Source organism: Corvus moneduloides, chromosome 2 (genome assembly GCF_009650955.1).
Source record: "Corvus moneduloides isolate bCorMon1 chromosome 2, bCorMon1.pri, whole genome shotgun sequence".
NCBI classification, from domain to species: Eukaryota; Metazoa; Chordata; class Aves; order Passeriformes; family Corvidae; genus Corvus; species Corvus moneduloides.
In genome coordinates, this window is record NC_045477.1 from 61,851,474 (window position 1) to 61,863,832 (window position 12,359).

A 12,359-nucleotide genomic window follows, 5' to 3' on the forward strand; every position below is an offset into this window, starting at 1 on the left:
TGTTTTTAATTCAACACACAAACTTTTCCATTTTAGCAGAGAGCAGTTGGGTGGGCATCTGGCAGCCAGCCAAGCTCAATGCACAACAGAAGTATATTCACTCACTGATTCTTACACATCAATCTCTGCATAACAAATATGATTTGGTACAAATATTTGAAAAGAATAAGAGCAGATATCATTCTATTTGCTAACAACAGAAACAACTAATACAGTTACTACCAAAGCAGCACTAAATATATCATCCACTCTCTCCATGTGAAGATGATATACTCAAGTTGCAAGATACCACTGACATTTCAGTGCTTTGGTTGCTGTTCCTTGCAAATGCTCATTAAGTTACTCTTGACTTCTTCAAAAAGAAACTTTTCATCCTTATTTCATTCTATATACACAATCTTTTTGAAAAAATTTTGCTTTTAGGACAGTTAGGATGATACTGAAAGGCAGCCAAACAAGTGCATAGCAGGCCTTACTTTTACTTGTACAGTTACATTAAAAGGTAAATCAGGTTACTCAGTGCTGTATTACAGCAGAAGTTACTAAACTATACTGCCGGCAGTCTTACACGTTTGTAACAATAAGATTCTACAAGAAGTACAGTTTGTAGCCACCTCTGATAAATCCTCCTCCAGAGGAGCAAAATACAAGGAACAGTGGGCTCCACCTAATCTTTCATATGGATGACAGCATGTTCTCTTGCTTATGCAAGGTAGCTGTGGCGTGTTAAACACAGCATTAAACTGATTTATATTGTTAATTTGATCTTCTGGCTAGCCTTTACTCTCTTTTCTGGTTTAAAATATTTGAGACTTAATTGGCACTATAGCATCTTAGATCTTGATTTTTCTTACAAAGTATACAGGGGAGAAAAAAAAATTAGAACTATATTGACCTTTTTCAAGACAAGTGCCAACAGAGACAGTACTCCCACAGAAGTGCTTTATTTCTGAATAATCAAGTCTGGCAGGTGCTCTGGTGTGATGGGATCAGACACTGCCATTTCCAATAAGATTAGAATGAAAATCTGTCTTAGTTGATAAAAAAAAAAAAAACAGAGATCATGCAATCTTTCTCTCTTGAGTTTACTAGATCAGCTCCCTTTGATATCTAGAAAAGAAAGTACATTTCTAATTTTTTCATGCCATCTCCCATTAACTGCAGTTATCTGCATAGTGCTCAAAATAATGAAGAATTTACAAATGTTTTCTTGTATGTTTGATGTGCAATTTCTAATCCTCATTTGGACTTCATCACTTTAAACATAAGAGTCTTTGGATCAAGTCAAATCAACTTACTGGTAGGATATTTATAAATAAGGCACATTAAATACAAAGCACATATTTCATGAAACTACTAGCTTTCTTATATTTTGCATACATGAGATGTCCAAATTGTCATTTTGGATTAAAATGCTTCAAGACTTCTTTTTTGGTTAGAGGTTGCCTTCTTGTGTACTCTACAATGTCTTAAGTCTTGGAATCACCTTGGCAAATCACTTCAAGCACCCAAAGGATTACTGTAAGCAATATGTAGCTGGTTCTCTCTTGTTATCCTGAACACATGTCCCACATTATACCTAACCATTACCGTCTCATTTTTTTTTCTCATTAATTACACTTACTCACAGACTTCAGCAACTTACTGCTATAACCTTCCCTACTCCAGTACTCTTCAAAGTATCTCCACAAACCAAGTGTTTGCATATTAAAATTCACTTTATTTCAGTATTGTAAGTCTTGAACATAGTAGTCTGAAGCTACTGCAAGCAAGCTGGCACTCACACCAATGATTAAAAAAACAAAAACTGCAATAAGAGATGCTCCTAGAAAAGACATCATGCCAGCCTTACCACTTCTTATAATCCATTCTCCTCACTTAGCAAAAGAGAAAGTTCCTTCCTACAAATACAGCCTTTCCTATTTCTTTTGGACCATATACCCCTGAAATTTTCTAATGTTCTTTGAACCTGCTGAACTTTTGAAGTTGCCTCCAAGTGGTCCCACCAATTCCTTAGCTAACTTCATTTTCAAAAAATTAAATACACACTTCAAAATTAGCTGAAGGGTCCGTTGCAAGAAATTCAAGATTCAAAATGAGTATGTGAAGAACATCCTGTTCACATTTATCGAGATATATTTAATGAGTTTTCCCAATATCTTCACACTTTTACATTTTTAATGCTAACTCTTTTCTTGCAATACTATCTTGAACTTCCCTATCAAGTCACATGCAGTTTTTTTACCCCATAGCTTTAGCTGCTGGCATTTTTTCTGTATTACAATACAAAGTTTACTCAAATCTTGGATATAGTTAAATCTCCCACTTTATTATCACAAAATTTTCAGCTTCTCTAATCTTAACATTTTCTCATCATATACATCATGTGATCCAAGAGCTAATAATACAATATAATATTATTAGAAGGAATTTCCATTCACAAGGTTTTGCACAGGAGGTTTCTTTCCCCCCACAAGATTTTCATGATTCTAGAGCTCATGCTATCTTTTATGCAAAGTGTCACCTTCCTGCCTGTACTTCTAATAATTCCAGAGAAGTTAGCAGCACGTTAGCATCACAGACCAGTGATTATTCTTCCATCAGGCTTCCAGTGCATTACAAAGCAGTTGTCATTCAACACTGAGCACTTATGTTTGTTCATCTTACCTCTTAGGACTAAGATAATAAGAAGTACATGTAAACTCCAGCTCTGCTGTTCAGTATTTCACATATCAATTAACTTTAAGCCATATATTTAGTTAAATGTTTTCCAAAAATTATAGCAAGAGATTCCTTTAAAACCATTGTTGCCAGAAAGGCTTGACACAGATTTTCTTCACTGGTCTGAGATCATGAGGATAACCCTGGTTGGTAATTCTCAAACTCTTGATATTTCTTTTTATTTCTTTCTCTTTCATGTCTCTTCTAACTACCCCTCATACCCATCCTTCTTTTTGCCTTTAAAATGTATCAGATAACCAAAGATGACTCATGCAAAACATTCACATTCATCAGCTTATTTTCAGAACTTGTCAATTACTTTTCTTTCCCCCCCTAGCCAGTGAGTAGTCACGGAGCTGTCACAGGTACACAAAACCAACTCCACTCAGGTAACAACTCCCAACCAAAACCAAAGACTAAAACAAACCCACAACAAGGGTAACCATGATGACAATCCAGTGACATTTCACAGGTTAAGGGTTCACTGTACCAGTCAGGGATATTGCCATGACATGGACAGGAACAATGACCCAAAGCATGCACTCATGCTCTGATGCACATGGAGCCCCCTCGCTCAGGCTTTTATGACAAAGGAGTTGGTTTGCCATTATGCCCTTGAGTAAATTCGGAATCAATGAAAAAAAAAATCACAGTTCATCTTCAGTAAGTTGCTACCAGAATACCATCAACAACTGATGCTTTGATACCTCTCAGTGTTCATCTCAAGGTTTTATTTTTATAAAACATGTTACTTTCACAAAATGATTCAATGGTTGAAAAGTGACAAAACCAGCCTTATAAGATGCAAAAGAAGAAAAAATACCCTCTATCACCCATAGACTCTGTGGACTTTCCATTATCACCATCACCAAGCAGCACAGTGAGAACATTTCCTCCAGTAAAGTACCAAGACTGCTGACAGAAGCAAGTCACAGAAGTGGTTATTTCCCTCTACTCCCCTTCTAAGGGAGGTACTTCCCCACTGTCTGGGAGAAGTATCTGGAGTATTTTGTATGGATTTCCCCAGTTCAAAAAAAAAAATAGGTATTTTGGAATGAGTACAGCAGAAAATCATCAAGATGATTAGAGTGCTGAAACATAGTTGCAGACAGAAACGTTGAAAGAGTTACCAGTCTTGAGAAGGGTAACAAAAGACAAGGGAACACATATTTTTGGCTCAAATGACCTGACAGAAGGCTGGAAATACAAGGGAATTCTTGGAGGTGCACAACAAGCAAGAGGAAATAGGCACAGGTTGCAACAAAAGATATTCCAAAAGATATTATGGAAAAAAAAAATTCACCACAATGACAAACATGGGGAAAGGCTGTCGGTCCCTACATCTCCATCTTTAGAAATACCTCAAACTAAGCTGGAGGAAGTCCTGAGCAACATGAATTAGACTGGTCCCTTTACAAAAAGTTGTTGGACAAGATGACCTTCAGGGATTTCTTCCATGGCTCATGTCTCTGAAATGTCTCTGGACACACACAACAAAGGTATCCTACAGTCTGAAGCTAGGCCCTCTTTTACGTTTTTATTCTTGCAGTAGTACTTCTTTCATACCTCCATAACATCTTCTGTTTTTCAATTGCTTCAATGCCGCTTCAGAATCAACATAATTTATAACTCCTATACAAATATCTGCTGAATCTTCAAATCTATTCTATACTGTTCTGTATTCCTTTTTCTAGCAAAAATTCCTTAGTGGCTTATTTACATAGACATAAGACTTCCTTTTCTAGATCAACACTGATACCCTTTTGGCATATTAGATGGCAAAATGCACCAACTGAATATTTCAGTACCTCAATTTGATTTTACCTAATGAGAATAAAATTCACTCAAACTATCATTGAACATTCTGATCCCCGCTTCCTCAACTAGATACCTCTTCTTATGCAAAGATTTTAATGAGAAGAGTGCATAAGCAGACCCTCCAGCAGAGTGGAAACCAGCATGCCATCATTTGGCTACAGAATTGTTTTCAATTTCTCATCTTTCTGGTTTTAGAGACAAAGCTTTAGAAATAGTCAAGGACTGTTCCCAATTTGAGTGTAGTGAATAGCTTGCTGATTCTACTTTAGAGAGCCTGGTGTTAAATCTCCTCAAGACTGTGAAGAAAACTGTATGTCTCTAATTGCTTTGGTAAGTTTTGTTATAATCAGTAAGTTCAGCTACAAAGAAGTACCCCCTCCGTCCATGGTCATGAGAACAAAAGCAGTTGCTTTGCTGTCCTCTGTACTGGAATTCATGCTGTCAACAAGAGACCTTGAGATCTGGTCCTGCCTACTAACATACTTAAGCATTCATGTAAAGTTCTGTAAACCACTCACTTGAATAAAGATGAAATTTAGTTCCATGTTGCCCTTTAAACACCTACTTGCTGTTCTAAATAAAATCTTTAGTGTCTCCACTTCCTTTGAAAAATTAAGATGATGGCACACATATCATCCATGTGGGATGAGAGAGATTCCAAAACTTAAAAAATAAAATAGATTAAGCAGTAAGCCTCACCTGTAAAAAAGAAAGAAATTTGTCCCTGCAGACCACAGTCTTTAAATTGCTACACAGACACACACACGTTTGGTATGAAAGTGTATTTCACTGACTTTCCAACTGTAGATCCAGTAACTCTCTTCTATTGGGTTTTGACAAAACAATGTATTCAGTCCATTCAGTTAAATTTTGAGGGATGTTAATCTTGTTAACTCTAATGTTCTTGCTGTCTGTTGGAGACTCGCAATCCTCTTCTGAGCCATTAACATGTTTGGTCTGAACATCATCTTGTCTCCCAAATTTTACTGTTTAATTACACATAGGAAATTATTTCCTCCAGTGGCTTTTAAAACTTCCAAACTATTAATTCAAGGAACATTCTTGGGAATTCTCCGAACATTATAAAGGCACCATAATTAGCTTCTAGACTTATTTTAATAGATTCAAGCAAACATGTCTATGGTCTGTGAGGCGTTCTTGCCTTTTTATCTTTGTACAACACTCTTACTATTATTAAGTATCTGCAGCAATAAGCTATAACACTTAAATCAGTAGAAACACTGCTAAGGCATAAAAATCATGCTTTGACAAGAGTGGAATAAAGTTCTTGCTTATGGGAAAAAAAAAATTGGATAACACACACCAAAGCATACCCAAAAAGAAGGAGAAATCTGAGAATGCCATGCCACTCTATTAACAAAAATATCAAAATAAAAGTTTTAAAGTAAAAATACAATAACCCCTGTTCAATTTGCAAAGAAATTAAACACTACAGCCCTTTGGCTGCTCTAAAGTACTACATCTCTGATATGAAAAAAGAAGGGAGAGAAAAGATGTGTGAAGAAGTAACAGGCATTTTATATATGGGACAGAAGAACCTAACCTACTACTAAAACTACTTACTTCCAAGGAAGGGACTAAAGTTTTAAAGCCAGGAATACTTTCAAATATTTTGTTCCTTCACAGTGCTTTAAAAGCTCAAAAAGCTAAGAAAATATCAAAGGAGATTAATGTTTCTACAGGTTTATCAGGAAGTAACAAAAAAAAAAAAAAAATCACTGAAAGACCGTCGTCCTTCATGGATCCAACACACATCAATTATCATATCAGTTCTGAGGGTAAACACATCATCTTCTGGGCTCCAGATTAGGTTTCAGTAATTTATGAAGGTATTCTGATAAAATTTTATAATTTTTTTTTTTTAAATGTGATAAATGATATCTGTATTCTCCAGAAGAATTTCTTGGGTCTTTTTCTGGGAGGTTTTCCTACAGGTCACACAGTTTTTGTCATGCTTATGTAAAATAGCTCAATATTACTGCTTTAAGCAGTGTAGGATTTTCAGACCTTTTTCTTCATACATCCCACTTAGAAACAAGAATATTGATGTTATGTTCAGAGCACTTTTTCATATATTTATTTAAGTCCCAAGAATTTTATAGGTGTCCAAAAGCTGAAAATCAAATCCATCAACTACTTACCCCTTTTTTGACAACAAAACGTAACTTCCAATTTGCAAAGCATGTCAGCATTCTCATACTTGTCCTCTTGTGCCTTAACCCAAAAACAGGATTCTGTCATCTCCTGAGGCCTGATCTACGAGCAAGAGACAAAACAAAATTTTATTAATTATGATACTATGAAGAAACTGTGCTCTGCAGAGTCTAAAGCACATTAAATATTTAAGAGCTCTGTAAAACATGTGAACTTTCAGTACACAACTCATCTTTAGAGTTGTTAATATATTTCTCATTGAAAATAATAACCCTTCAAATAAGTGAGATCAGACAAACAGATTCTAACAATGCAGAAAACACACTCTTATCCAAGGTCTAAACAGAGCAAATTAGTTTTGTTCTAGATTTAAAACTTGGGCAAACTTCAAATAATCTCTAAACACAGCTGGTTTAACTAGATGCTAAGTACCTTACTTTTCAGAATGTAGCTTTGATTACTTCATTAATTGTGAAAATCTCTTTACTGACTTATTTTGATCTAAATAGTTATAGTTTCCAAACTCAGTAGACTGGTATACTTGATCTTGTCACAATGGAGAAGGAAAAAAAACCAACACCAAAACCAACCAAACTCCAAACTGAGTCTGTATTTTGCCGGCCATTAAATTTATGTCAGTACATTTATACTATGGACAAATGGAAAGACCTGCACTTCTTCTTTCTAGCCCAGGCTAGATAGATGCAAGACACTTGTTTGGAAACTGTATAGCTATAAGTAGAATGCAGTGACTGATCCAACATAAAGTGTCTGAAAAAAAACAAGGCATAACAAGTCCCAGAAAGCATAAGAAGCATGCTGCTGTCAAGGTTGTTTTATTCTAGACCAGAATTGACTTTTCCAGGCATCACATAAAGTCAACAGATACTTGCCCAGATGATTCATGGGTCAATGAAACACAGTTTTCACAAAACAATGAAAAACTAAAGACAGGTATTCATATCTTACATAATTTTAACTAATGTATCAATTGCTTATCTAGTCTTACTTCTGACAATCTATTTTCCCCAAATTCAATGTCAGACTTTACATCAAGTATTTGTCATTAATCAACACTACCTTAGACCAGTTGAGTCTTTTCATGGTAACCTCAGGTTTGAACTCTTTTTTAGGCTTCATTCCAAATGGCAAAGCACGTGAAGGCGGAGACCACTGTATTCCAGGCAGGCCTGGTAGAGGCGGTGGTGGAGGAGCACCACCAAAACCCAGAGGAGTTCCCAAGCCACTCAGAAGTGGTGGAGGAGGAGGAGGAGGTGGTGGTGGTAGAATTGCTCCATTAGAAGGCAGCGGTGGAGGAGGAGGGGGTGGGAATTGATGTGGTCCTGCACCTTCCAGTGGAACAACAGACGCATCTCCTCGAGTTGACGGCAGAAGACCAGGTGGCACAGAGCCATACTGATAAGGAAAATATTCTTACTCAGTTTCACAGTTTTATCAACAAAATGCTATAGCAATCATAGTTTATAGATTAAATCCAGAAAACCAGTTGAAATGTCTTGTACAGTCAAAGAACAGTCAAATAAGAATGATAATGAGCCCAATGTGCTTTTGATTTCACGATTGGAAGTGTCAATATTTGAAGTGGACATTCAGACCTGGGGGGTGCACACCAAAAATGACAAACTGAAATGGTGTTTCCCACTTGTCATATTTCACTGATCATGAGCTAAGAAGGATATGATAGGTATCTTGATGAGATCTTATCTAGACTATCACGGTTTAGCTGAAATTAAAAAAAAAAGTAACATCCTAGTCTCTCTTGTTCTTATCCTACAGGTTACAGAGAAACTTTCCAAGTACATAACAGCAGAATCTGAGGAGATAAATAATTCTGCTGAAAAACAGCTATCTTCCAATATAGGAGCATTCTCATTCTACAGAATTGAAAACATGAAGCAATAATGAAAAAATGTCCTTCCAAAAAATAAAGCTTCCTTACGCACCAGCTTCTTATTCCATACAGAAATGACATCTATAATGTATCAAAATAGGATTAGCACTTCAGCAAGTCTAATAAAATTACTTCTACTATTTGAAGAACTTCTATCATATGCCTGCAAACAAAAATAAGAATGTATCTGACAAAAACAACGAAACAATAAATAAGAAATATTTATCTACTGGTGCTAGCACTAATTACCTTTTCAACTAACTATGAGCTGAAACAGTCCCATTTGTTTTTAGAAAATACAGGGAAATACAATAAGCAAAAGATTTAAAATTTCTAAAAGGAAATAGCTGAATATTAATAAATACAGATAAATGCATGCACGACAGCTTGATAATGTTTTGAATTTGTGAACATAAGCATTGTTTACACTGACAAGTAGACACTGAACAATTAGGCTCCAGAAATGAAAAAAATACATCAACACATACCAAATGCAAGAAGGGAGTAAAGGAATGAGACCAGGGGAAAAACAGTCATTAGAGGTAGAAGTCAACATGCTAAGTAGCAACTGATGCCATATGGAAACCAAAGTTTCCTCTTTAGACAGATTTAAAAGTACCAAATCGCAGTAATCAATTACCTGACATTTACAAAACTTTTAATGTATCCCTTTAACAACAGTGGGATAATTCACGGTATGAAAATTAGTGAGCAGAATCCTATTTTATGCTCCCTGTCTGCATGTAAAAAAAGTTATACTTAATGCAGTAAATAACAGAAAAAGTAAAATGGGAAGAAACAGATTTCACTTACAAGAAGTATTTTACTATGTTTTCAAGACACACGCACAAAAATACTTTCCTAATGAATGATATGCCGCTCTTACTATATTTGGTTTTTTAGAATGCAACAATTTCTGTAATTGCTTTTGTTTAATGTTTGACTTTGACATTAACAATTAATTTTGACCAGAAACATGAATTAGAGTGACATTTCTAAATAGACCAAAGCAGAGCTAAATTAATTTTCCTCACTAAGAAAATTAAAGAAGCCAATAAATATAAAAATAATCCCTCAGAAGTATTAAAATAAACCCCTATAAGCATGTCTTTCTGATGCTGTCTTTCTTTAACCATTTACCATTTTTAGACTGTGCTTCTTATTCCAGGAAATAAGACACAAGAAAAATCACTTGGTCACACAGTCTCCTTGCATAGATTTAAAAGCTGAAGTAGTTACAAGTTAACTGAAATATTACTCTCAAAAAATCTGCACTATTCCTCTCCATCGTGTTTTAAAACATCTATTTATGCTTGAAAATTGAAAAATTATCAAGAAATGTTCTTATCCAGCCACAGGTTATTTCTTTCACTGCTGGATATCCATGGTAAAGCTTCAGTATAGCAAACTGCATAATGAACAATTTCTTGTGGAGGGATAAAGATCACAATGATGAATGCTAATCTAAAAGCATAAGACTTATTACCCTATGTGGTTAATTACTTTGGAAATGTATGACTCTGAAAGCAAAACCCCAATGAAACCTAAGAAACTAGTTTAATTAACAGAGCTCAGGCATAAAAGGATCATCTGGGAACTTACAGCTAATTAATGTCACATTACAATTATTTGTATAAAACAGAAATAAAGGAATCTAACATTCAATAATAATCGATAACAAAGATTCTTTAAAAAACCCTCAACTGTACTATCAGAATCCAAAGAAGATGCAAAAGGAAGTTCCTTTCAAAAACATTATTTCATACATTCATTTATACTGTCTTTTACCTGTGATTTAAAAGCTTGTAATTCTGTTTCAAGTTCATTGATTCTCTCCTCTTTTTTTCGCAGTAGGGCCTGGGTCTCCTGATGAGCTACAAAATCTTTTTCAAACTAAGAAAAAAGAAAAAAAGAAAATTGTTGGTACCAGTCAGTTCTGCATAGTTTCTTTAAATTCCAACTTTTCCTTTTGTGCTTGTTAAAACTCATATGACAACAATACTAAGGACATGTCTGCTAGTCTAACTTTCATGTGTCTGCTGGGTGGAAGAACCATCTGCATCACCACTACAGGTCTTTATGATAGGAAATGGCATAAAGTATTAATGTATATTAAGTTAGCATTACACAGAGTAGCTTAAAAGCCATGGATGTACAGTAATACAGTCTGTAGATATGAAGGAGTCAATTTTTATTCTCCCACTGTTCATCTCATTAGGGAAACTGATAACTGTTGAAATACAGTATTCAGTTGGTTTTAGGCAGAGTTCTACTTAAATAGTAGAAAATACTTAAAACTTAAATAGTAGAAAGATTCTCAGTTAAGGTTAACTACTTTACACCACTTGGCTTCCTAGTCCACAAGGAACACCCAAATTGCCATTTTAACACAGAACTAATTGTGAGTTGAAGTTAAAAACTATCCAGTTACACCATTCATTAATCTATTAAGTAATCCTGTGTCCATCTTATGATCAGATGATGTAAACATTACTTACTTTTCTGGAAAGTTCAGAAGCCCTCTCTTCACATTCTTCTAATCTTGCTTTATCTACACAAATGTCTTGAAAAAAATCAACAAACACACTTACACATATGCAGGGAACACAAGATTCTTCTTAATTACATATACAGTTTCATATAAGGAATTATGATGCTGTAATCATTTCCAAACAGAGTACTTACCTAGTAAGTGGCTGAAATTGATATCTAATCTCTTACGATATGTGAAATCTGGGTCTGTTCCACTTCGATGTAACACTATCTGTGACACACACTCTTCAATTAATTTGAAATACTGTGGACTAAAGACAGAGATGAGCTATTTTATGGCATATTTATTTATCAACCTATACTTAAAATTTTGTCTATGAACAAAGTACCATCAAAAGCTTTGGGCTGATTTGTTTCCATAGAAAGGTAGGTGCAAACCCCTAGAGTCTCAAAGGAAAATCACGTCTGGCAGTTTATCACACAAAAACAGTTTACAAAAAGCCTGAAAAAACAGTGGACCTAAAGATAATTAATTCTTATATTATAAAATCTACATCTCTCCCCCTATGGAAATACAGGGAGGGAAGACCACCTCCTGCTTCCTCTCAGTAAAGAGAAGGGTCTTCCTTCAGCTTGATTGCACTAGTTTTGTGACTTTTTAAAGTATGACTGCATTGCAGCCCTGCTTCAGTATGTGGAATGAAGAACACCTTGTTCTAAAATGCCAGGGGGTATGACAGCTGCGTCACTTGCCCAGAACATGCAAGCTGTGAATTCAAACCTTTTCAGGTGGAAGAGGTCTAGCACAGATGTACCCAAAGCAGGCAAGCACCCTTAACCTTTAAACGTACATCTGTGCTAGACCTTGCCTGAAAAGCAAGGTTATGCAGAACACTGTGCAGAAAACAGATGGCCCCTGTTCAGTTCATACCTCATTCCTCCAGTGTTTCCTCAAAGACAACTCAAGCAGATTCCTTTTTGGAAGGAAAGTGTTTGTCAGCCTCAAACACCTAAAGTTTTATTAACTGTTTCCCTGTAATTTATCTGATGAACTTTCCAGGAGACACAAATATGTCTACACTATCCTATAACATATACTGAAAGTACTCAATTCCAACCCAAAAGTTACTCTAAATTAAGCATAAGTTCAGATTTCTATATAAAAGTGGACTTCTTTGCACACTTGGTTTTGCCCTTTGACTCAAATACACCACAAACTTATAATGCTACTACCATGATT

At 35.4% G+C, this 12,359-nt stretch overlaps 1 protein-coding gene across 4 annotated transcripts in view; it reads right to left on the reverse strand.

Moving 5' to 3' along the window:
- Positions 1-12,359, reverse strand: part of DIAPH3 (diaphanous related formin 3) — a 209,999-nt gene that overhangs the window by 150,452 nt on the left and 47,188 nt on the right. For all 4 annotated transcript variants that reach the window (XM_032099871.1, XM_032099870.1, XM_032099869.1 and 1 more), the window contains 5 exons: positions 11,312-11,430; positions 11,125-11,189; positions 10,415-10,519; positions 7,795-8,130; positions 6,702-6,816 (listed from right to left, as the gene is read on the reverse strand). In XM_032099871.1, the coding sequence (XP_031955762.1) occupies positions 6,702-6,816; positions 7,795-8,130; positions 10,415-10,519; positions 11,125-11,189; positions 11,312-11,430 (740 nt within the window). The remainder of the gene's footprint in view (positions 1-6,701; positions 6,817-7,794; positions 8,131-10,414; positions 10,520-11,124; positions 11,190-11,311; positions 11,431-12,359) is intronic.